The sequence below is a fragment of the Columba livia genome, chromosome 11 (genome assembly GCF_036013475.1).
Source record: "Columba livia isolate bColLiv1 breed racing homer chromosome 11, bColLiv1.pat.W.v2, whole genome shotgun sequence".
Lineage (NCBI taxonomy): Eukaryota > Metazoa > Chordata > Aves > Columbiformes > Columbidae > Columba > Columba livia.
The window spans coordinates 2,560,632-2,586,791 of NC_088612.1; the positions used below are offsets into that span (position 1 = coordinate 2,560,632).

Sequence of the window (26,160 nt, forward strand, 5' to 3'; positions counted from 1 at the left end):
CATCTGGGACGGAAGCCGGGCGGGCCCAAGCCGCGCGGAACGCCTTCGCCCGAGCGGCGGCGGGCGCCCTCAGTCCCCCCTCCCCCCGGTGGCGGTTGTAGCCGGTGTCCCCTGCCCGGTGACTCGCTCGGCCGTGTTCCGGCCACCCATAAACAAGCGAGGCTGTGAGTTTAACACTAAAGAAATCCTCTCAAATAACCGGGGAGCGGCGCCCCGTTACCCCCGCTGCCCGAGGGCGTCGCGTTCGCGGCGCTGCTGCCTGCGGCGCGTGAGGGCGGCAGGTGCGCGCGGGGCCCGGTCTCCTCAGAGGCGCTGGCGGGCGAGTCTCGGGCTGACGGTGTCCTTGAAATTATCTGGAACACAGAAGGTAAAAAAAAAAAACAAAAAGCCTGTGATTTATCTAGAGGAGGAAATCTAAAAATGTCACACAAGCAGCCTGAGCACAGCCCGGGCTGTGAAGCGGCCGTGGCGCTGCCGCCGGCCCAGCCCCAGCGGCTGAAACCTGCCGGCCTGTGTGTGGTGACCAGGTCCCTGCTATTGCAGGCGGGACATTTCAAGACGTGGGTTTCAGCACAGCTTGCGTGATGTTTCTTTATTTATTTTGCTGCCCTGGTTTTAACTCATGTTTAATTATAGTGAGTAGTGCCAGCAAAGTCCATGAGGCTGTTGTTCACCCCTCAGAGTGTTCATCTGTGGAGGATGGGAAACAAGTGTATGAGCCAGTGCTGCTTAACAACATAAGCTCCTATATGCCTGTTCAATATGTAATGTTCTACATTTCATTAAGCTAATATGTCTATTGCCTTCGGTTTAATGGAAATCAAGCATGATTTATCTACACTTGGTTGATAAAAAGAGTAGAACTAGGCTAAGTACTTTTGTAAGAGAAAAATGCGAAGGATATTCTGGAGCAGAATCTTGAGAACTTCCAGGTGAAATACATTTATAAAGTGTATTAATACAAAAGCAGGTTTCTGCTTGATAGAGATTCTTGTGAGAAATAAGTAGCTGAGGTAAAGGAAAAAGCCTATATCTGAATTTGCTGGAGATAAAACTACTAAAAAATGTCTCTATAGAGCTATATTGCCAGAAATTCCTATATTTAACCTTTGTTTTAGAATTACTTGATCTTTGCAAATTCGTGTTCATTATGCTACATATTTGTTCTACTTTATATAAAAAAAAATTCTATTTCTTGGATTAATTGACATAATCCCTTTGCATTTTCTTAAGAGTTGTTCTTCACCATTAAAACTTCATACGTAACACATGGTATTATGAAGATGGCTATTACATTGCACAGTTAAGATCTCATCTTGCAGAGAGATGACACAAACAGAGAAATTGTGCAGACTGTCACTGCCTTCCATGCTATTCCATCCACATCTGCAGGATCACCATACAAGTGTAACTTTTGCCTAGAGGACTGCAACATTACTTAAGTTCTCCCACTTGACATTTTCATGGGGTTGCAGCCAACAGTTATAGGTCCCATGGATCATATGGGAAAGGGAGAAGTTGTAATCCAAATTAAGTTTAACTACAGAACTTCTGGTAACTTGTGTGAGGAGTGTTTTTACAAATAAGGAGAAGAGGAGGGCTGCTGCAGCACCCTAATTGATACAGAACCTCATCTTAACTAGAGAAGCTACAGCAGTTGTACACTTTATGTGTACTTCTGTATCTTAGCACTTTTCTTGATAAGATTAATGGTCGTCAGAACTAACCCACGTGTTCATAACCCTAGGAAGCCATTTCAAGGTAGTAACAGATTAATTTCAAGGTATGATGTTACATTCCCAGGGTCTTTTACACAATGACATTGGTTATTTCAACACAATAAGCCATGAAAGCAAAACTGGGGATTAAGCTCATCATATCAGGAGCTTTCAGTAGCTGCAATAGAACAGTATTTCATCAGTAAATCTACAGATAAATGGTTATGAAACATAAAATAAGACACCTAAACTTTATCTCCATAAATGAAACAGCAAATCCCTACTGAGTGAAATATATTTTATTCCCCATAGTTGAATGTGTTATGCTTATTTGTGCAAAACCTAGTCACTTTGCATCTCCCAAGTAATGTGGGAGAACTTGCCTGACTGTACAGAAAACAGTGAAAAAAAATCCCACTGAAACAGCTATAGAACAATTGTCTTCTTGTATTAGCACACCAGCATTTTAGTGTGGAATGCAGCTTAATTTGTCCAAATTGTTACTGACCACAGAATATATATTATGACATTTGCTTAAGATAGTTGCTGTATTTTTAAAAAATAATGACTCATTATGGCAAGGCTGTTCATTATGAAATCCTTCTTTTGTTCCCAAGATACATACCAACAGAAAGGTCAATTTGAAAGGGCTGTTATGCATACTTAAACAACAATAAGAAGTTCTAAGATCTAAATTGGGCAGTGATTAAATAGACATCAGATCTACATAAATCTATACAATATACATATACAGAAAGTCATGCTGTGTGACCTGAGAGGCCATTTGAGAGAAGAGACCTCAAATCTCCCATAAAATTTTGCTTTGTATTACCACCAAAAAGGAAAACATACCAAAGCACTCAGAACCAGTTATGTTAGATCCCCTATCCACAGCTATCACAACTATGCCAGGGGATCTGGTTACATCATCGTCAGCAAGTGTTGTGTAAGAGAACTCAGTGTTACAGTCCTTAAGGAAGCCATAAAAAAAACCAAACCAAAAAAAAACCCTGTTCAATATAAACACACTGGTAATTGCAGTAGCTGGGTTTGAATATTCAGTCTTAAGGATCCAGTTCTCAAACCTGGCAGTTAGTAAACAATTATTGCTACTATTTTATTGTAACACGGAGTAAATGAGTGAATAGTTGGGAAGCAAAAATTATGCTTGAACATAGCGGGTGCTGACTGCAGTTTTGCTAAGAAGTTGTTTGTTTTATTGCTACATCTGCTGGATAGTGGAGATATTCTTTCTGAAGACAATGGAGGACAGCGACCAAATGAAGAAAATCTAGGTCAAACCAAAAATAAAAACTGGAGTCTAAACCAAAATATCTCAGCAGTACGGAAAGGCACTTGGTAATGACTATTCAGAATTAAAATCAAGAGTACAAGCAAATCTAACAGCATACATGTGGCTACTCACGCTCTCTATTTACATAGGCTCGATTTACGTTAGTGGGCAAAAAGTCCTACAAAACACGGAAGGATGTGATTACACACGTCTCATTGAAATCAAGGCAGGTTCTTATACTGCAAGCTGAACTTGTATATAAGCTTCATTGCACTGGCATGGAACTGTGAAATAACACCCCCCTGCACCTGCGAGATCTGGGCAGACTGAGACTGAGCCCCATGGCAGCACCACCTGAACCTGGACCACAGCAGCACTAACATGTTTGGAGGCTGCTGCAGTGAGCAAAGAGGCAGAGGCAGCAGGTATGCAGCTGACTCCCAGATGACAGCTGTACTGGGGCTAAAATCCTCAGCATAACTCTAGAAAAATACAAGTACAAAAAGCAAAGTATTTCTTGGCAAATAAACATTTGCATCTGGTGTGGAGAGATAAGATGTGACATCCTGCCCAGACAGCTAAGGGCAGATGCAACAGGGAACTTAGTGCAACCAGAGTGGGAAGGCGAGCTGGGAACTAGCTCGCAAAGCTGAGAATCACAATTCTGAGAGCAACATGCGATTGCTACCTGAGAGCAGCCAGAGCCAGCCCAGCACTCCCACACAGAGCAGCTGCAAAGTGCCCTCAAAGCCAACTGAGACAGGTCCTGCCTTGCAACTCTGTGTAATATGGCCAGGAAGGGATTAGCCTTTACTCTTGCTGTAATGCTTACAGTTATTGCATCTAAAATTTACTGCTAAATATGCAATTATTATAACGCAGATGCAGTTTGCATTCTACCTTTCCACAGATTTAAAAGCATTTAAGGCAGAGATAATATTTTTTGTCAGTATCTTAATTAACGTTTAACTATGACTAGCTGTAATATAGTATTTTATCTAGTTCTCTAATCTGGCTCTAAAACATATTTTTAGCTCTTTGAATAAAGTGATAGCTAAACTTTGATTTTTAAAGTCAGTATTAACATCTATATGGAGAAATTTAGTTCAAATAACTGCTGTATTTTTGAGAAACCTAGAGGTACTGTCCAGAGTGATGTCATTTTACTCTAAATCCATACACACACAGTTCCTGCTCAAGTAAATTAATTCACCACTCCTCAAAAAAAAAGTAAACGTGAGAATACAGTCTTCAAATACAGACATGTTTTACAGCTGACAACTTTTGCATAATTACAAAAGTCACAGTGTTTATTAACAGACTACAGTTCAAATACCTTCATTATGTTATTCTGCCAGGTGCATTTCAGCTGCCTTGCCCTTTGTCTTTTTTTTGTCGTTCTTCAATGTATTTCTAAGCGTACTTAAAGGAAAAATGAAATGAAAATGAAATCCTCACTACATCATGGTTTCAGATCCAATCCACTAGAGAAGGGCTTCGATATGAGAAAAGAATGCATTCCTCCAAAGTATGTTTGATAAATAATAATAAAATCTAAAATGCATGCAGACATAGCACCCAGATCCTGCCAGATTTCATTTGCATGACGTTCAGTTTTAATGAATAAGCTACCAGAAACTTAAAAGAGGGGTTTATATATACACAGCTTAATCATTATTGCCATCTTACATGAGATTACAATAGCTGTTAAAATGTTCTTTTGCAAACAGTGTTATTGGTACTAGCTAAGGTGCCAGTTCTACCGGCAGCAACAAAAGGTTTATAGAAACATGCAACAAGTTGTGAAAAGCATGTCTTGACAATTAATGACAATTGCATCAATTTAATGATTGGAACAGAGACTGGAGAATGCAGTGAGACTGCTTTGCGCTTTTTGAACAACCTGCAGTGCAATAATATTCTTTGAAAAAAAAAAAATTCACATTCGTGCTCTTCCTTCAACTGCTTGTTCGCTTTTCCTGAGGGGGCAGAAATGACCCCAGAGCTAGATCTACCAGGGAATAAGCAGGCTATAGCAACTATTAGCACGTTCTGCTGCAGTTGTGTGACAACACAGCTCCTCTCTATTTCCCAGCAGACAATTCTCATCTTCCAGGCTAAGAACTACGAGAACTCAGAAAAAGGAGTAGAATCCCTTAGGGACTATGTAAATCTTCATTATGTGCCTAGAGCACAGATGCTAAGGCACTGTATGCATGAGTAAAAACTAAAGTATGCCAAAACACACAACAGTTTATTAGAGGTAGACTGACAAGAACTGAAGTATGCCAAAACACACAATTTATTGGAGGTAGACTGACATTTTTTTAATCTAAAACCACACTGCTAGCCCTCACTATTCAAACTAATAGCGCTTCACTAGTTGTGCTAGGCCTACTACAATTAGTACTTCACAACAAAAAGATAAAACAAGGGTACTAGCTGAATAAGACAAGATCTACTACAGCATTCCCATTTCCTTTTTGATAAATCAAACATGCCTCCCAGCAGACATAGTTGGGATGGGAAGGATCAGTTACAACCAACAAAGTTAAGACCTTTTAAAGTGACACTAAGTTTACACATGGTTCTTTTTTTCCCTTCTCTACAAGACAGTAGTTGTTCCTTCTCACAGCAAGGGCGGCAGGAAATGGCAGTGAAAGGAAACAGGCTGGAATAGCTGTCACTATCCTCTGTGCCCATGGGAAGGAGAACCTTGCAAAATTTGCTATCCAGATTCAAGTCTCTGTATCTGTAGATAATAATACTACACACTAATTGGGACTGTTAAGTTCAGTTTCACATCATCAGATCCTAGTGGGGTTTTCAAAGTAAAAACAATGTTATGCATCACAGCACTGTCAGGAAACAAAATATGAACAATGTGCTTTAGTGAGTGCTATCTACTGATTTTATGAGGGAAAAAACTTTGCTTAAAAACTAAGTTCAATTTATATTCATATTTTACTATTAAGTAAGTGCATAAGTTAGAAACACCTAGTGGTAAAAATATAATGTATCACTGAAGGAGAAATGCTCACCTAACATACAGCATCATGCTACTCACGCAACACATCAAGTTTACTGTGTAAACACCAGGAAAAAAAAATCACTTGCTTTGACAACTGTTGAGCAAAATAATTTTCCAAGGGACATAACTATTCTTCAGATGAAAGTTAATTTTATCCTATTTAATTATACACTGTTACCAATTTAAATCCTGTCCTATAACAGTGAGTTTACCACGCTGCCTTGCACATACGTTGATGGAGATGTGTCCTTTCCTTATTTTTGGGGTGGTGTTAATTGCTCTACATATGTATTTTTCCTTCTTCTGTAACAATGGCCGTGTGTGGCACGGCTTCATGCACCATTACACCACACCCTCAGGTTTCAAATGGAGTACTTGCAGTTACGGAAGAAGTGATTTCTACATTTTTGAGACCTGCAAGAGAATTTTCCTGTCAGCTCCCAACAAGCTGCTACAGGAAAAAAGTTGCTGTGCTTAACATAGATCTGCTGATCCCAAAATCTTAGGACATGGAAGGCATGTGCCTACTATGTGGTAGGACTTCAGGATTTAAAGAGCAGCTATGAAGGGACTTACAGTACAATCAAGCATATTCCTGAGAAATGCCAAATACCCACCAACATCAACTAGACATGACTCATAATAGTTTGGTATCTTGCAAGATAAAAGTCAGTTAGCAAGATTGCTACATGTCAGCTTTTAAACTCTCCAGTATTTACTTTTAACTATATCAAGGGAAAAAAAAAAAAATCAACAGCACACACACAAATGTTTAGACTTAAAATCTCCATATTGTCTTTCATAAGTGAAGTGAGGATGAAGTAATACCTATTTTCTTTTAAAAATACCAGAAGTAAAAATCAAGTATAACGAAAGCACAGCAAGAAACAAACTGTACAATTTCTGAACCGCACTGTTTATTTTGCTGCTTGAAACCTAAGTGACAGTATGCCACTATAATTATGGGGTTTCTTCTAAACCTTTACTACACTGCAGGTACAGAAATATATGGACACATTTTTGGAGAATTGACATTTTGCAAAATGCAGCAAACATTTCAATTTATACATGAGAAAAGGAAGTGTTCAAAAGGGTATGCATTTCAAGTTATTGCAGGTTATTTTTGTGAGAGAATTTCTGCAGGTAAAACATGTTTAAATTTAACCAACAGTAACGTGTCAGTGTATTCAAAATCATGACAAAAATCTTCTCTCTGGTCATTAACTGCCCTTTGACAAATTACTAGGATGTTGTATGTTTAGGGCAAGATGTCAATACAGCATAAATCCCGTGGCATTTTGGTTTTCTTCTGGAGATTAAAGCTGTTTTTTTCTTGGGATAAATGCAGCAGCAAAACACAAACCAGCTGATCAAAAAAGCACTTCTGCCATAACTCCAATAATTTCAGGGCACACCAACCGACAGTAGTTTTGCCATTCCCAGTTCTTTTAATGTTTACATGACTCCACTGTTGCCTTAAGTATGTTTGTAAAAGCTTGTTTTCTGTTAGGCCAGCTTGCTGACTACAGCCTGGTTGAGAGAATTTAGTTGGTTGGTCCATTTATCTAATGCAGTATACCGTGCACCACCTCTCTTCTGGTGATCCAGTTCTAGCAGCTGGTTGACTTGATCAATTCGGCCGTGTATAGTGCTAGAAGTAAATAAATACATAACTATAAATTGCTAATGCACATGCAAATAAGAGCTAACAATAAATCAGAGCTAAAATAAGAGGTCCTCTTATACTAGAGACACATGAACTCTACTTCGGAATCCAGCAATTTATAATATATTGTCCTGAGCAGTACTGCCCATTTAGTTGTTGTCATGATTGGAACTAATTCATTGGGCAATATGTATATGATCTCCCTAGCTATGACCCACATACAAGTCTGCAGCAATATGAGGTAAACAGTTATTGAAAAGCAAAGAATCATTTAATATGGAGATCTATGTAAAAAAAAATTAAAATATAAACCTACATATGGATTATATTTCCCGAGTAGATACAACAAGTTACCCACCAAAAAAAGATTTTACAAATTGTAGTCCTGTTTTTCCAGTCAAGGAGAGCAGACTACTAATTTGTCAACTTCAAAATGTGCTCAAAAATATACATCGGCATAAGCACCGATTACTAAGAATAAATAATTCAACTAATTTATCATATAATTAAAGTAAAAACGTGCTACTCAATCTCTTTCTATAATTTTCTTGGCTCACATCTTACAAATATATCTTACTGCTCATAAGCCAAGCAAATCCAAACAAAGTCAGCACTTTCAGGTCTAGAGTCAAACAATATTGTCACAATGCACAAAAATACTGTTTTGTTGCTTCTTGTATACTTTATAGTAATCAAAGATCAGTAATCAAGAATAAAGTACATACTTATCCAATATGCACTGCACAAGCAAGCTTTCCACATCAGCTACATCTATGTTTAACTCCTAAAAGAAAAAGAAAACTCATTATGCTGCTGCTCTGTTTTGCAACATCCTCCCAATCTTTATTTTCATATGAAGAATTTGGTTTCATTTCAATTTTTTACTGTTCAATAGTATCAAGTCAATAATGGTCTATTAAATAAAAGTACTCCACCCCAAAGTATATGTGGCAAATGATCAAGAGATAAGTAGCCTCGCAGGAGAGGCTGAAGAATCTAAAGCAAAAATTTTTGAAGCTCCAGAAACAAGTTCCTTTGTTAACTTACTGAAAACAGAACAAAATGGAGTGGGGGGGAGGGAACAAAACGAAACACCAACAAATAAAATGAGACAATAATTATCAGAAAATAATGGGTCTGTAGTCAAAACTATTTAGAACGCTAATTGCGTCTTCAAGCTCAAGCGAGTTCTACAAGTGTTAAGGCTAGCTTAAAAAAAAAGCACACAAGAGTTCTAAAGAAAATCAGGAATCGCTAATACTTCACGATATATTTTGGAATTTTGTGAATTTTTGCAAGAAAAATCACAGACGCACAGGACATAGAAATAGTAATCTATTGTCACTGGGTTTTCATTTTGTTCTTTCCAGATTGGGGAATTAAATCAGTAATCACGTTCCTACCCAGATGCAAGACTCTACACTTTCCCTTGTTATATTTCAGTAAATTTTTCCCTGCCCAGCTCTCCAGCCTGTCCAGGTCTCTGATGGCAGCACAGCTTCCAGTGTCAGCCGCTCCTCCCAGCTTGGTGTCATCAGCAAACTTGCTGATAGTACACTCTATTCCCTCGTCCAAATCATTTATGAATATATTGAATAATATAGGCCCCAGTACGGACCCCTGAGGCACGTTTTATCTGCCACGTATTGGAAAAAGCTCTTCCTGTTGTCCTTGACCCCTCTCACCAGGTTTAATTCTAAGGAGGCCTTAGCTTTCCTAGTTGCCTCCCTACACCCTCTGACAACAGCCTTATATTCTCCCCAAGTGCCCAGCCCCTCCTTCCATGATCTATAAACTCTCCTCTTCCACTTGAGCTTACCCAGCAGTTCCCTGTTTAACCACGCAGGGCTCCTGGCTCCCTTCTAGTAGAACAGCTGGTTTGTTCTATTACCACAGTTCTGGAATTCGTATCGCACAGACATTTTAAGATATCTTTTAAACAAAAGGAATTAAAATTTGGATTTCTATGTTCATAAATTTAAATTCATAATTACAATTTGAATTATACAAATTCCACTTTTTATATTTCTCTTCAGAAAAGCGCTTTTCTACACCAAGTAGAATATGGTAACTGAATATTTCAGAAATATATCATATTACATATTATAAAAAGCATTGGGATGACACCTGCAATTTACATTTTCACCCTGCCAAGCTGCCAGCAGTGCATCAGTACTACTTTGTGGTTTAGATTATATTTTAGATGTTCTATTTCTGGAAGCACTGTATTTATTTAAGAGCTTTTATTCACAATTACTAATTTGCTTAAGCAAATGCAAGGCTCTGCTGACACATACCTTAGAAATAAAAGGAATATGTATTCTTGTGTAAGGCTTAATTAACTTTATAAGCACTTGTGTTCTGATGTTTCGCAAAAGCTCTGTAAGAGAAGAAAAAAAACTGTAAAAACAAAAGTACTGAAATAAAGATGCAACACAGCTCTGAAGGTGGACTTGAGTTGAAAACTGTTTAAAGATGGAGCACTGTATTCCCTGGTACAAATTTAAACTATTCAAATCAACAGGATAAATCATACAGATTAGTGCACAGTATGTCTGCCCCTCTAATTTATAGCTAGAATGCTTGCCTTGTACAAAAGTGAAAAGAGGTTTTCTTAAGGCTTAGTAACTCACATATGCAGGAACTTCATGGGGGATGTTCACATTTTAGGTTAAAAGATCAGGGCCTAATGGTATAATTAAGATGAGGAACTGAAGTATAAAACAGTCTGCATGAAGTGGCTGATTCTGCTTACATAAGATTGTGCAGCCATTGTTTTACACATGTTTACATTATTAAAGAAAAATTGGATAAAATGAAAGCAAAAATTACAGCTGTAAATTAACAGAAAAAGACCTGGATCCACTTTTACCTAACTAGTTACACAAGGAGTGTTTATATAAAGAAAAATAATACTGAAGACCAGATTAGGTATCTCAATAAAACTAAGGAGATTAAAAGAATGAGGCAAGGGATATAAACATTCTAACCATGAACATGCATTCTTTATTACTACAGAGTGGAAAAGATGAGAATCTCTTTTTCCCCCCCTGCATATCACTAGCAGACTATTATCATGTAAGGGGTGAAACTTAAATACTGTTCAGTCCTTTGATTCAGCTGTTCTCCTCTTGCTTTCCAGTTCTGTCCTACTTTCTTCCTTAAGCATCCCTCTCTAACCTTGCAGAGCCTCCCTACAAGACTTTGAAGCTTACCAGTAGTCCACACAAGCAGCAGTAGAGGGGTTATATTTAGGTTCCCCTGCTGTTTGCTATGTTCTCTTTTACAAACAAATGTAAGAAAACCAGGTCTCCAGATTTAACTCTTCCCTTTCGTGTAGCTATCCAGCTGAATGATCTTGCAGTGCCACAGTAAGACCCGCTCGTTGTGAAAACAGTAGTTATCTGAAAAACTCCACGCTATGTTCAAGTGAAGAGACTTTAAAATTCTCAGTCACATAACAAATGCAGGGGGTAACTATAATATATTAATGGAAGGTAACGGCACGTGTTAGTGTGTTTCCCTGTTTTATTAAGGAGAGGTACTATAAATCCAAACTTTGGTTTCAATATACACATTAGAATTATGTATCTTGTTACATATTTTATTATTACACATTTATTAATGCAACCTTCAGTACACTGTCTACATATTTTGTCTTTAATCTGGAGCAGAAAGTTAACTGTATAAATTAGCAAACATCTAACCTGAGACTGAGAAAAACCACCTTTACAAGTAAGGCTTGCCCTCATTTAATCCTTTCAATGGAAAAAAAAAAACCCACACGACTCAAAATCTTCAGTGCCTAACACCACTGTAAATATTATCTTAAAATATCCACTCTTGCTAGAACTTTCTCCATCATTCCTGCAATTCTTCACAGTCATTCTACACGTCTGCATGCACGGTGACCATGACCAACTTCTAAAGAACTTGGAAACACTAAAGGAATCATCCATAACTAATTACAAAGAACTTCCATTCTACCAAGAAGAAAAATAAACAAGTAGTGGGGGAAAAAAAATAAAAGCCTGCAAAAATACCTTCAATGTGCTCCCTTATGAAGGGATCGTCCATGATGTTGCTGTGATTTGTTTTCAGAATCTTCTCAAATTCAGTGATGTCGTTATTCTGATAGGCACTTCAGGAAAAAAAGAGACCAAATTATTATTTTTAAAAGTTAAAAAAACTCATAAGACTGTGTTCTACTTCTTCTAAAAAACCCCTGTATTTAGGTTTGGTGGCAAATAATTATATTCAGAAGCTTTATAAGGAAAAACTATTTCAGGATGAGATGCAACAGAAATTATCCTATTCAAATTTTAGTAGCATTTACAAAAGTTTAGTATGAACATTTAGTTACTCCACAAGTGCACTATAGTTTTAAAACCTTTGTACTTTAAGAAGTTATTCTTTAAAAAAGTCTAGACCCTAAAAAGAGCCAATTGTGAAGAGTACCATCACTTGAATTTTGGCTTCATGAAACCACACTTCATGGAACTAATAAGAGCTAAAGAGTCTAGAGGGCTGTTGCGGTCTCTACAATGTCTGTCTTAAGCTGAATTCTGAAAATACTGAAAGGTGGAAGAAATTCTGACTTCCAGGATTAACCATCAGTAATTCTGGCGTAATATTATTATACTGTTTAGATTCTTATTTATAGCTTATTTGTAGTTCTGTATTGTTTAACTAGAAAATCTTGTTATCTAAGAAAGGATTACAAAAAGAAGGTTTCTCGTATATAATATGGCAAACCCTAAAGACCAGTTGCACTGCAAGGTGGGACAACTCTAAGGAATGAAATAAGATTTTTGCCACTGCAGAAGAAATTCACTGTAGCAGAAGATAGCATGTTTCTGTATAGTATAGTATACAGTATAGATACTTTGCTAGAAAAACAGTCTGCAAATATTTGCCCAATATTTATGAAATAACTGTGTTAGCTGTGCAGAGAAAAGCCACCTCTAAAAATATTCCACTTCTGGTTTGGAGACTACATATTTTTATTTTTTGTTCTCTTCTCCAGAAAAATCAAAATCTTACCTTACTAAATTTGTCATTGCTAGAATCTCTGGATCGTTTTTGTATGGTTTAGCCTGCACAGAACAGAAAGCACAATACGCATGTTTAGATTTTCAGTATTTTTTTCCATTTTCATCTTATGGGTAATTTCCCTATCAATTCAAAAAAGGGGGGGGGAGGGAAGGAAAAAATAAAATACCTCCTGAGAGTCAAATGGATTTATTCCAGATTTCATGAGCATGTTTGCTAAGACCAAGTATTTTAAGCAAGTGGTTCTTCTGGGGCTCCCTGATTCATCATAATTCTTGAATGCTTCAAAAAAATCAGTATGTGCCTTTTCAAACTCTCCTTCTCTTAAGTGCATTTTGCCTCCACATTCTGAAAAGAAAAAAACACAGATGAAAAGGAACACTGTGTGCTTGTTGCCGACTACAACAATTGTGCTCAGAAGTTCCATGCTATTTCTAAATAGATTACTGACATATTTTCAGGAGTCCTTTCATTCTCTGAGGCATTAGGCCTTTCACATACAGCATTGCCATTTGAATAAACCCATTTCAAAGAAGAAAAAACAAAACGCAGCCCACACCATAAATCTAAAAGCAGACTAATCCTCACAGCCAATAATTATTTAACCTTATGTTAAAATGCTGTAAAAACTGTAATGGCATTTATCTCCGTTTCAAAGGCAACAGACTTGCTATATTTATGGAATTTTCTCAATCTGTTGAGCAAAACCATACAGAAAAATTGAGGAATACTTTATCTTTCCTTTTATTTCTGAAGTACCCACTGCTGCCTGATTGTCTGTACAAGTGCCTACACTAGGGGAAGAAGGAGGGCACAACAGCATTCCGGAGAAGACTTTTTTCAAGACGCGCAGCACATTTCCATTATAATTTGTCATTACAGATAATAAAAAAAATTTTCAAATGCATCTTAAAGCCCTTCAGTTCCTGATGAATTTTAGCAAGGTGAGACGTCAGACACAAATTTATAAAAGGGAAGTGCAGAAACAGCGGTCCCTGCCGCTAGCAGTCCTGTCAAGCCTTTGCATTTCTCCTTGCTGCCTTCCACGGTGTCAAACAGCTCAAGTCTTCCTCTTGTTCTGCTATTGCTTCTCTACCACAGCACACGTGTCCTGCCCCCTCTGACCACTGCAGCTGGCACTCAGGCACCAGAACAGCAGAGCTGTTTGCAGGAGGCAAACATTACATGATGAGACTGTAGCCACTGCATTTGTAGTTCTTTACTTTCATACAGCTGGTCTGCCTCTGCATCTACAGGATCTTCTGTCTTCTTTATAGTTGGAACCAGAAAAAACATATCAGATTTTTGTAAAAGTAATCTATGTAACAGACGTTAAATGAAAAATTCAAGATTAACTTGCCTCTGATAACTCCCATGATCAGTGGATGAGGAATGGCTGACTTGATGTGCAATGACTGTTCATATAATGCTTTAAGTTTTTTGTTATTTTTCTGTGCTGTATACATTTGAATTTCCAAAGCATAGATTTCCAATAGTTGAGTACCTTTTTTTAGATCATCTTCCCCATCATCAGTCTAGAATAGATTAAATAATAAATACTGTGAAATTTTTAGAGAACAGTGATTTCAGTTTTATTACCAAATAATCTCAGTTATTTCCCATCAGCAATAAAGATATTCCTATTAAACCAAAACATAATACTCAAATAACTTATCACAGGCCAAGCTGTGAAAACCTTTATTTAAAAAATCAGTATTTTGGTTTATTTAAATGTTTTCCTTGCAACAAATTTCAGAACTTTGCCCTTTATTATTTTCCAGTTCTGTTAAGCCACACTCTCGGTATATCAATGCAATGACTGACACACATACATATATATAAGATACTACATACAACTCTTCTGCTGCCTATAACAGAATCATTTCCCAGAAATTTGTAACCCATTTTCCATGCTGGAGGAAGAAAAGGGGCCACAAACAAGCACAGCAGGCTGCATGGCCAATTCCCCCCCACACTTCCAAATGCAAAAGTAGCAACTGTACTTCCAGTTTTCAGTAAAGCTCACTTGGCATCTTCACTGTGTTTTAAAATACATGTCTATATATTATAGGCTATTCATATGTGCTTCTCATACCTGCACCTAACTAAAAGGAAACGTAATCTACAGTTGTGAATAATTTTTTTTAAATCATCTTTAAGCAAGGATAAACCATCATTTTTTGGTTCACGCTATCACACAGATGACAAGTGAAAGCAAGCACAGTATTTTTCCCTCTGCACTAAAGCTCAGCAACATGCCTCAAAGGCCAACACCAGATGTAAAAAAAATAAGTTGTTTACTAAGCTACAGTGATTTAGAATATAAAGGTACCTGGCATGACTGATGCAGCTGACGCAAAATCTTTTGTAACTTTCCGTATTCTTCTCGTTCTAAATATAATTTGCCAAGCTGTAATGAAAAAGAAGCTGAGGTACTATTCTATCAAGATTTCAAAATTATCATTTATAGGAATTAGCTGAAGGTGCCACAAACAAAAGCAAAAAATAGTAAGTTATATATTTTACCTTTGTGTTTGTCTTAAACCACAATCTATCATTCTTAGCATCTTTCAGAGCTTCAAGTGTTGTTTCATAGAATTCCTGAAGCAAATCCATCTGACATAAAAAATCAGAATTCTATAATTGTAAACAGCAAATTTGTACCTGTTAATAAAAGTCAATCTGAACAAACTAAAAGTGCATGCTTGAACTTCAAAATAAGGTATCTGCAATCTTATCAAATGTCTGCTTTTAAACTGTAAAGAGCCCCTAAGTAACAAAACTTAAATACATTTGCTTTTATTATATAAAATAGATATAATTAAAAAGTATTTGCATTTTAAGATTTGTAACCATCTATCCTTGCATTTCCTCTGAGTGGCAGGACAGGAAGGATTGTGACAATGACAGAGGAGTCATCACTAACGACCAGTGATGGTCTGCATGCAAGTGCTACTTCCAGGTAGGCAGTTAGAGGAGCTTTCTACTCTCTGTAAAGCTCCCACAGCACAGAAGAAGCTGGGCTGTGTATCTATGAACACGTGCCTTGCTTGCACACTACGCTCAAAACCAGGCAGTGTGCAACACCAGCACTTCATTGCAAAGTTTTCAAAGGTTTCCCTCTCCCCCCAAAGTAAAAAAATGTATTGTTTAATTCCAAATTATTTTTGAGAAGGCACGGAGAGTGTGTAGCTACTGTGCTAAAAAAATCAAAGCATTTACTTGGCTTATTAGGATAGAAACCCCAGGGAAGTATTGCTGGAAAAAGGACACATTTATGAAAAGTCATGTGTGTTGATAAATATGGGAGATAGATTTTAAACATATAACAACAAATTAATACTGCAAATGTTCTCTATTAAGATCAAAAAATCCCCAACCAACAGCCTACCATACACAAAAACATCCACAGGTAAAAATGCAAAAAGGCAAACCATGAACACAGAAGAACTGATGATCTAACCTGCTTGGAAGTAGATATATAATCAAGAATAGAATTGATGGATTTTTCGGAGTAATTCCTTGTAACTGCACTCCGTATGTAGGTCAACAGTTGTTTATATCTGTTCATCATTTCCGGAAAATTAGTCTAAAAGAAAAACAAAACCACACTATAATTTTTGTTTTCATTATTAAAATCCAAGTTATATCTTGCAAATACACACACAGAAAAGAAAGCATAGCAGAAAGACTATGCAGTAGTGGTTGCTATGAGGAACTTTTACATCACTGCTCTATTCATAAGCAGCAAAATCAGGAATTTCTTCAGCAAGACTGCATGGAATAGATATTTAAAACACTTCTAAAAAGAAAGCAGAGTTGGCTCTACAACTATTTGGAGCAGTTGCATATGTAGCATGTAAATTTTTCCCGGATTTGTTCTGGTGAAGTACCCATATATAGAAACGTTACTGGTTTCAGTGCTATGATCCCTCAGGATAGCGAGGCCTGAGCCTCAGCTTTCAGAAGGTATCAGCTGACCACGGCAGCTGTTCTGTATCCATTTTGCCTTTGACTTTCAACCAACACATCATTTCCCTGCCATGTCTGTGTGGCCATTAAAAGCCACAAAAGGCAAGTTCTGGCAGATTGAGTTGTCATAGCCATAAATTAAAATAGTAACTTAAGATCCCTGGATCAAAAACATATTTATGCCTTTTACTCTCAAGTGATGGCTGTAATTCCTACCAATTTAAAGTTTATTTTAATCATCTGTTTCAGAGCTTTGAATCCCCATTCTCCTTTTTCACCTTCAAGCTCCAAAACCTGAAATGAAAGAATTTTTTCAACGTTATTTACGAAAGCTTTATTCAAACTTAAATTGATTTGCATCTTGTTTAAAATGTACACATCCCATACATGCCTTTTCCCCCCACTTTGATCCTTACAAAGTCATGTTTCACTCTGCCCTCTTCTTCAATTTTACTCTTTTCTGATATTATTGAGAAAGTTAATAAGGGGTATGTATCTTATTAGTTTTCCTAACTTAAATGCCATAGGGAGGGTGAATTGTTTTGTTGTCGCTGTCTAACACCAAACAGTAAACTTTAATGCCACTCCATAAATACATATACACAAAGAAGTTGTAAAACCTCCTGCAAAACTGTTTCAAGCCACCCCTTGGCTAAATTAGTCAAAAATTTACACTTCTGAATTACTACAATTTCTTCATATATCAGAAAGGCTTCTAGACTTTAATGTAACATAATTAGTGTTACATTATGTTTTGGGAATGTTTTGTAAGCAAAACTTTTAGAAAGTTTTTTTAAGTCATACATAAGAGTGTTAAACACTATAAACAGGTCAAGAGATGCAAAAATCTATTTCTCCTTCAAAAAGTTACGTCTAACATATTGCTTTCAGGTGGCAGTGTGCAAACATTAAAAAATTAAAACTGATATGAAGGAAAGAAACTCTGTGTCATTTCGTATTTATACATTTAAAGCTTTGGAATCAGCAAACCAAATATAATACCTAAGACATTAAAAAAAAATGAATGGATCTGGGTTCTATAGTTGACATATGAAAACACACTTAAGACTTTTAATTAACTTAATAAATCTTGAAGATTTAAAACTCAGTTGTGCAATAAAACAGGAGTATTCCGTGTCCTATTTATGCTCCCTGGGAATGATGCTGAAAGGCAGTCAGCCAGGAGTCCAAGTTGTCCAAATATAAGCTTAGCACATTAATAAGTTAAAGTCTAAACATTACTCTTAAAACTCCAGAAAACAAATCAAATGCTAAGCAAATTTTAAAATGTGAATTAATCTAAAAAAGCCCCAAACATAAAATACAAAGACAGAAAACCTTCTGAAAACTGCTTAATGCTGCTTTGGGATCATCTTCCTTCAAAGCTTTGGAATTGTAGTATTGGTTTTCCAGATCCACATTTGGTTCAGAATTGCTGTCTTCAGAATATTCCTACATTTTAAAGAAAAAAAAGGGGGGAAAGGTCAAATTACAATGAGAGAAAAAAAATAAAGGTTCAGAACATCTAACATTCTGCTGAAAATGGATAAAATATATTAAGACATACTGCTCAAACTGACCCGGAATGCTTGTGTATTAACAGAAAATCATCAGTTTTGGAGCTTGAAACAGATGCGGACTCTTAGGATGATTTCATCCCTCTCCCATTTCTCGGCCAGCCCCACCATCCACCAGCACTTCCCTGTCAACAGATTTCTTTCTGGACTCGTGAACTCATAGCTCTACCAACTCCACCTTTATGACAAGTACAGACTGTATTACTAACATTCTGCCCATTTTGGTGTTTAAGGACAGCCGCCTAATAGCAGATGCCATTTCTGTACGGGGGAGAGAACATGCTGGCCACTAGTCTTGTACGAGGCACTCTCTTATGTGACTGGCTACCCCCAGAAAAGACTATGGCTGAGTTGCCACACAAGTAATGATTCAGCAATGGAGGAGATAAAATGCTCCCATGAATCTCTCTCTAAGCTGCCTTTTAATGCCATAACGATTCATACTTGTCTAAGGAAATTAAAGAAAAGAATAACAACAATAACACCAGCTGCTTCTGTGCTGAGAAGCGGGAGATGATTGAGAAAATGCTAAAGATACTGCCAAAAAGGGCTGGGGTGGGGCACAGGCACAATAATTTAATCAAATAATTATCATGTATACTAGCGCCAAATAAATTAAAGAATTTACTTCTACCAATTATTACTTCATCTAAGGAAAAAAAGAAGTACTCTGAGGCTTTTTCTGCTGGAAAAGAACTAAGTATTTCGTCTTCTTTTGCTGAAGGACAATGTTGTATGTCTGAATTAGAAAACACTAACAAAGCTCAAATAATTTAATTTGAGGTTTACGTGAGTCAAAAATATATCACACCTCTGCATTTTCAAGCCAACTTCTCTCAAGAGAGTGCTACTAGGAGATGAACTGTCAAACAGAACCTGTTTAAATCTCTAAGTTACTGTCAGCAGAGTCACCTTCCCTTGTACCACTCTAAGCTGTGCATGGTCAGGTGCCCTTTTTAAGCTGGCATTTCTTCTTTTACTGTACTTCTTCATGAGGCACATTTATTCTTTTGCTCATTCATATATTGTTAATATTAATGGAGTCCTTCAAAACCATGGGAAGGAATGAAAAAAAGATGAGGCAAAAGAAGTTTTAAATTTGCTCTCTCTTCCCTACAGTGCAGGCAAATCTTTCAACGTTGAAGTTTTCTGGAGTTCTAATGGAAAAATTAATTATGGAAGCTCACAGTTGCCTCAAATGTTATTAAACATAGTCCTTGAGACATTTATCCTTTAGCCTGATAATGTTTCTATTTGTTACATGTAGGCAAGTTGTTCACATATGTATTTCTTTATACTCACACAATGTATTTGTGTTTAGTGAGAACCAATGGACTTAAAGGCCTAGGGAACTCCATAACCCTGTTTTCTGAATTCCCAGAGAACTATAAAACTTAATACTGAAAACTGCAAAGAAAACAGGAAGCAAGTGTCTCATTTCACTGGACAGACTTTCATTCTGGTTATCTTGTTTTCATAAATTCTCTATGCTATTGACCCAACATTAATGGAGCCACTACTAGAACACGCACACGATGTCAAGAGCTGTAAGCGTATCAGGCACCTTGTGAAGAGATCGGTTGCCAAAGCTTAAACAACACAGCATTTAAGATACGTGTCATCAGCTGACGTCTTGTTTATACTAAACTTGAACAATGGGGAATATATTTTTGGCAGAAGTATCTATCTGTAAAGATAAAAGGAAAGCAAACCAAATGAATTCCTTTTAGGAAGCAATGTGCCCTGTTAGCCTCAAGCCAGAAACATATGAATTTTCATCTTAGCTCTGGCAGTGATTCTGGATGTGGACTCATGCTGGAAGCCTTTTATTCAGGTAATTTTTCTCAATGCTACTTAAATGTTCCATAAAGCTATTTTCATAATAATATTAATACATTATAATATGTGTTGAGAGACAATTTTTTTCCTAATTGAAACACTTTGAAATCAATCAAAGGTAGTGTCTGATGTTCTCACAGCTCTATTCTTCCCTCACTTGATGCCTGTTTGCCTCACGTAGAATTCTGGATGTTGATATGGACTCAAAGGCCTAAGGGAGATAGGGCTTTCCTACTTCTGGAAAAAGCAATGTGCTTACTTTAAAAGATATATTTAGACTTAATGGCTGCGAAGAAAAATTTAAAACCATGAACTAAGTATGACATGATGTTGTGAGTCTGTAGATAATAAACCGAAGATCAGCCATGTAGATACTGCATCTTAATTTAAGCATCAATGCTAATTATGCAAGTGCTGATCAATTCAGGAGGACCAGCACTTTAATCTTCTGAAGCAGAGATGGCTTAGTGCAGTACCATGCCAACGTGAGAACATCCGGCTTTTGCCAAAAGCCAAATGAAAGGAGGAAAGGAAAAGTGTGAAGCTGTCTCCTCCAAGTTCAAACTAAGAAAAAGATGCATTTCCTTCCCAGTACTGAAACCAGAAAAGTTCTTTTAACAATAAATTCAGATATTAAAGGCCTAACCTTTCCTCACCCTCATTTTAACAGCCCTGCTTCCTGCCCCAACAACTTCCCCAACTCAACCCTTTTAAAAGACAGAAAGTTTGTAACATTGAACGATGCAGTACCAAAACAACAATACACAAAAATCAGGTAGAATATCTGGTTTACAGAAAGGATTTCGACATAACTCTAAAAATCTCTACCATCTAGACCTAATATTTTGCATAGTGATGACGACCTTTAATTATAACTTCAAACCAGAAAAGCACCTGTGTGATATACTGTAGCTCCAGCTGATGTAAAAAAAGGAACAGATCTTAGTGCTATTTTTTAAATGGACATCAACACTACCAAGTACAAATGAACACAAGACAAGTCTGAGTACACAGAACTGATCTTTGAAATGTATTTAGTTCTCCCTTCCTGAGAGGATCAAAAGAAACAAGTAGGTTTTTTAATTATTACTCATGAAATCACAAAGCCATGATACAGCTTTAATAAAAAAAAAAAAAAATTCAGACATTATTTAAGCACTGCTCCATTGAAAATCTGCATCCAACCCCGGCACCTTTTGGGGAAAGACAAACTACCACACTAGCTCAACTGTACTGGAGATAAAGCCTCTGCTGTAGCTTCCTCTGCCTGGAACATAGCTCTTTCAAACCATTTTAATAAAAGTTAAATTAGCACCAAGGAACCAATTCATTTTACAAGTCTTTATTACATTACATGTTAAGTTTTCATAAAATGTATTTCATCTAGTAAACAGCTTTAACACATTAAACCTCAACTACTAAAATGAACACAGGCAGAAGACAATTCACCCCAGTCAGCTTTCCTCGTCCTTTCTAGGGCATGGATCCATTTGCAGTTTCTCCGCAGCGAAGGCAGGCTAAGAGCATTCAGCACTCCCCAGCCCTCTCTGTTCACGTCTGCTCCTGGCATCCCCTTTCCCCTCCACTCCAGCAATTCACCATTTTATGCTGTACAAGTCCTTGGTGGCCGATCCCGCTCGGGTTGGGCGACTGGACCCGCCAGCGCTCACACCCAGTCCTGGGGCTGGTGAGACACAGCAGATCCCGCTGACCCGGGACGTTAAAAACCAGCCGCAGTTTCAGAAAACCGTAGCGGGAGCCGTAGTCCATGTGGGCTCAAGAGATTATACAGAGCTCCTGGAGCACAGCACCTCTCCTCACAGACAGAATATAGATTAACCTGGAGACCATAACACTGTATCAGTGACATTTAACGGTATATTTGTGGTATTCTGGCAGATTAGAGTGGCACGTTAACCCGAAAAAGTTAAACGTGCAAACCCAAAGATAGCTTTTATGAAAACTACTGTTGTTTAGTTACTAATTTTCTTGTCTCCTCTCTTGCCTAAAGCACTTCCTTAACCTCTATGGCGAAGTGGCATGATAATGTAAACTTTTACTTCTCTGTTTATTATTCACTGGCTGTATAGGAACCAAACTCCTATTTTGCAAACCTTTCTTATAAAAAAGGGAAAGTAGCTATTCAGAGGATAACTTTCCAGACAAAAGACACAATACAAAGAGTTCTATTTCTGCAGAAATTTATCCTTCAAGGACATTGTTAACAATACTTATTACTGTCAATTTTCAATTGCTGGTAATTTTACCAAATTTCAACCACTGGGCTGACTCAAACCATTCTTTTTTTATTAAGTGCAATTGTTTCTGAGAACAAGTCTGGTACAAATTTGATTTTACTTCAGCTAACGTTGTTTCATAACCATGGCATTGAGGTGGTCTGCTATATCTAGGATTTGGAGTGAAGACCTGATATTTTGCAAGAGAACTTGTGATGTGGGTTGGGGGGTTGTGTGTGTTTGTTTAAAACAAACACATGCCCAAATGAGGCCAACTAAAGACAAAACAAAAACCAAACAAAAACACGCCCCCAAAAACCCGCAAAAAATGCCCACAAACCTGCAAGTAACTCCTAAATATATTAATATATTAGCTTGCCAGCTAAATTTCTCAAACATTTGGTCTATAATTAATATGCACTATTTTCACATAGCTCACATTCACTGGCCGCAAAAGTTACCAGCCAAACCCCATTTGCTCTTCCTGGACCACTGGTCCCCAGGCACCAGGACAAAAAGCAAGTAACAGTTTCTGTGTGCATTTGCCACTGGTATCCAGTCACATGAATATAAAGAAAGCAATCAGACTGGAATGCAAAAGAGGAAGGGGAGAAAGAACAGAGACAAACCTTCAGAGTAAAAGCAAGAGTGTTATTTGTGTAAGAAGAGTGCAACCACTCAGCCATGCTTTGGGAGTCCTGGTTTTCCACGTTGCAGGTCTCTGCTCTCCTGCGGATCACCCGGCACCTGCTGCCTCACACCAGGGCTGACACAGGAATAAGGAGTCTGGGAAGCCAGCGACTTGCAGTGGGGTCAGTAGAATTCATAGAAAGCCAGCGCTCTGCCTTTGTTTTATTTTATTTTAAGCAGAAGTTGGAAGATGCACAGAAACGAGACGGGAGACCGCGGAAAGAAAAACCTGGTATTATGAGAAGAGTTATCAAAAAGAAGTGCCTTTTCTTTCTACCTCTATCACACAGCTCTCCTATAGTTCCAGGCATCCCTTTCTAAGACTCCAGTTTTTAGGATAATTGGGATCTAATTTACTTCTGTTTAACACCCACCTGCATATCAGATTCTGGGGAGCTCTGTTCTGAACAGTGTGTGGAATACTCTCTCAAAAAGAAATCAGAACTTGTATCAAACTTGTCAATGTTCAGACAGAAAGAATTTACTAATTACTCTTATGTTTTTGCCTCAGTACTTCCTTTTGAGCAATTATGGTAATGGGTGAAGTAAGCCACAAATATATTAGTTTTGTGTTTAAAGATGTCTGAAGAAAATGCATAGAACATCAGCACACACACTGAATCCATATAAAATAAGAAACTAATTAATTCAGAGACCGCTATATAACATGTCCTCTGTGAAGCTCATTGATTTTTTTTAAAATCACAAACTAATGTAATTAAACATAACAAAGAAACAGAAGAGAGTGAAGTGGATCTGCTTCATTAGATATTTCCCTAGTTCTGAATGCTTGTTTTTGCAGCAACAAAACTTCTTGTTGGAAGTATGTATGTATTATTAAAAATGATGGCAATACCACCTCATAAAGAGGTGGGTAGAGATGACAACATCTGCATGAAATTTCAAGTGTGTCTTTTAAAAAAATGCATCAATATAAGGTAGGAGAATTTCCCTGCCTACTGATGAGATTGCTTATCGAGTTTGGTAACATACAGAAATTCCTTGTGAGTATATTTCTTCCTTTTGTAAAGAAAGAGCAAACCAATCTACATTTACTAAGCAACCTTTCTGATAGCTTGAAATAAAAGGAGTGCCTGTTTCCTAATTTTAACCCAGCCTGAAAAGGGAAACCCTCAGTGATCTGAGGGTGCGCTCCCCATATTTGAGCCATGCCAACCCTCTTGAACGTGCAGCCATCTCACCGGGGTGTAAACTGCTGGAATTGTACACAGCTCTTCTGCTGAAGTCACTGAAATGAAACAACTCTATAACATAAAAAGACAAGTTGCCCAGCAAACAGATTTGTCTGTCCTTCCCTCAGATTAATTTCAAAGTTGAATTTCAGAACACAGTAAAATGTCTCACTAACAACACTGAAGACAAATTCCTTATTTATTTAAAACAAAACAAAAAAACCAAGATGACGTTTTACAACAACTGTCAAGGTGTTGTCATTGTGCCTGGAAGAAGGGCTGAATTTAGTCTCAAAGTCAATTCTAAACATGGCTTTTTATCTGAGACTGAAACCAAACATTTGCCGTGGTCCTTCCCTCTTCCTCCTCATCCACCCTCTAAAACTACTAAAAAGAACCAGGACTGAAACCATGTAAGGCACCTAACAGCACCAAACTAGAAATTAAAATAGTGTGGATTTCATAATGACCAGTAGACACTATTCTGTTCATTGAAGCATAAAGTGGAATAATCCATGTTATAATCAAGGCTGTCACTGTACGTTATTAGCAAATTGTGAAGCTAGGTCCATCCACCCACAAATATAAATGAAATCTTTCCTGATATCAGGACCTCCAACATATAAAGTTAACTTCTACAGGATGGGTTGAGGTCGTTTACATGCAAACCCTTGACTTTTAACCCAATGAAAAACTAAGCAGAAACAGTCAGCTATGATCTATAAAGTGGGTGGTCTTCAGTTGTTTAACAGTCTATTAATTACTCTAATTATACAGAAATCCACAATAAAGCTATGAGAGAGCTGGGCCTTCAGAATACCCGTTCACATTTCAGTTCAACTGCGAAACATCTGCATGGTTAAGGAAATGTAACTGACTGGTTCTACACAATCAAGAGCACATTTAAAGAGGAACAGACATCATCTCCTGTAATAAAAGCTAACAAAATGAAAACTTTTTGGGGAATCTTCTTTTCACTATTATTTTTATCCTAGTAGCTACCCTGGGAGACCTGAATCTAGTTTCACCATACTGTATTTTGACAAAAGAGCTATTTCGTTCACTAATGGTTTCTGTAATTTCGGCCTCTCCTCCTATTCCTTAAAAAAATATTCACCAACACTCACTCACATGTGCTCTTTAGTTTTCAATTCTGTACTTATCTGAGTGTTCTGCGTTGTATCTTTTTGTTTGTTTCCAACCCTTCTGCAGCAGCCCTTACACTGAACTTGAGAACCATGCATTCCCTTATAGTCTTAATTTATCTAGATTTATATCAACACGGAAGGAAGAAATCAGGCCCTGTCTTCAGGGCCTTTAACTATTTTCCAAAACAATTTTGCAGAACACTGCAATTACAGTCTCAAGCACATTGGAAAACAACATCCAGCCATGGTTTGTTAGTCCAAGAATGCTGAAACTAGTCTAGTTGGAATACCTTTATTTTTAAATTCTGGTGGTTTGGGTTTTTTTCCTCCCATCAGTTATAAATCCAAACTAAATGTAAAAATCTGGTTTATTTTAATATGTAGCTTAACTATTATTTGATGCTTTACACAGGAGTTACATACTGAAAAGAAAACATTCTCCTAATTATTTCAAGCAGAACTTCTAAATTTTGCAAAGGTCTGGGCTAGTGGTAATTAATGATGAAAATGTTCCAGGAAAAGTTAATAGTCAAGGGCTGAAATTTGCCACAAGCAAGAAGCTTCAGGAAGGTTTTTCCAATGAGGGAAAAAAGTACTTCAGGACAAAGAAAACGCACTGGACCAGCAATTATTGTTGCTGAAAATTGACATAACACATCGTGAGCTAGGAGCTACATTCTTACTCTGACCTGTACGTGGACAGCTGCGTTTAAACACTGAAAAATGTAATTCCAGTGGTTTCT

At 37.4% G+C, this 26,160-nt stretch overlaps 1 protein-coding gene and 1 long non-coding RNA gene across 8 annotated transcripts in view; one reads left to right on the top strand and one right to left on the bottom strand.

Moving 5' to 3' along the window:
• The first annotated feature begins 22 nt into the window (after window positions 1-22).
• Window positions 23-25,182, top strand: LOC135580493 (uncharacterized). Its single transcript, XR_010475222.1, has 3 exons — window positions 23-367; window positions 15,646-15,723; window positions 25,047-25,182. It is a non-coding gene; the product is annotated as an uncharacterized LOC135580493 (long non-coding RNA).
• Window positions 6,939-26,160, bottom strand: part of COPS2 (COP9 signalosome subunit 2) — a 21,116-nt gene continuing 1,894 nt past the window's right edge. For 2 of the 7 annotated variants that reach the window (XM_065075880.1, XM_065075882.1), the window contains exons 2-13: window positions 18,072-18,185; window positions 16,950-17,027; window positions 16,225-16,350; window positions 15,288-15,377; window positions 15,094-15,171; window positions 14,122-14,296; window positions 12,931-13,109; window positions 12,753-12,805; window positions 11,753-11,850; window positions 10,007-10,089; window positions 8,435-8,493; window positions 6,939-7,694 (exon numbers count right to left, since the gene is read on the bottom strand). In XM_065075880.1, the coding sequence (XP_064931952.1) occupies window positions 7,550-7,694; window positions 8,435-8,493; window positions 10,007-10,089; window positions 11,753-11,850; window positions 12,753-12,805; window positions 12,931-13,109; window positions 14,122-14,296; window positions 15,094-15,171; window positions 15,288-15,377; window positions 16,225-16,350; window positions 16,950-17,027; window positions 18,072-18,185 (1,278 nt within the window). In that variant the 3' untranslated portion in view covers window positions 6,939-7,549. Of the gene's footprint in view, window positions 7,695-8,434; window positions 8,494-10,006; window positions 10,090-11,752; window positions 11,851-12,752; window positions 12,806-12,930; window positions 13,110-14,121; window positions 14,297-15,093; window positions 15,172-15,287; window positions 15,399-16,224; window positions 16,351-16,949; window positions 17,028-18,071; window positions 18,186-19,874; window positions 22,934-23,015; window positions 25,051-26,160 lie in introns of those variants that run through there. The other 5 variants (XM_021297883.2, XM_021297881.2, XM_021297882.2 and 2 more) reach the window with 5 other exon arrangements.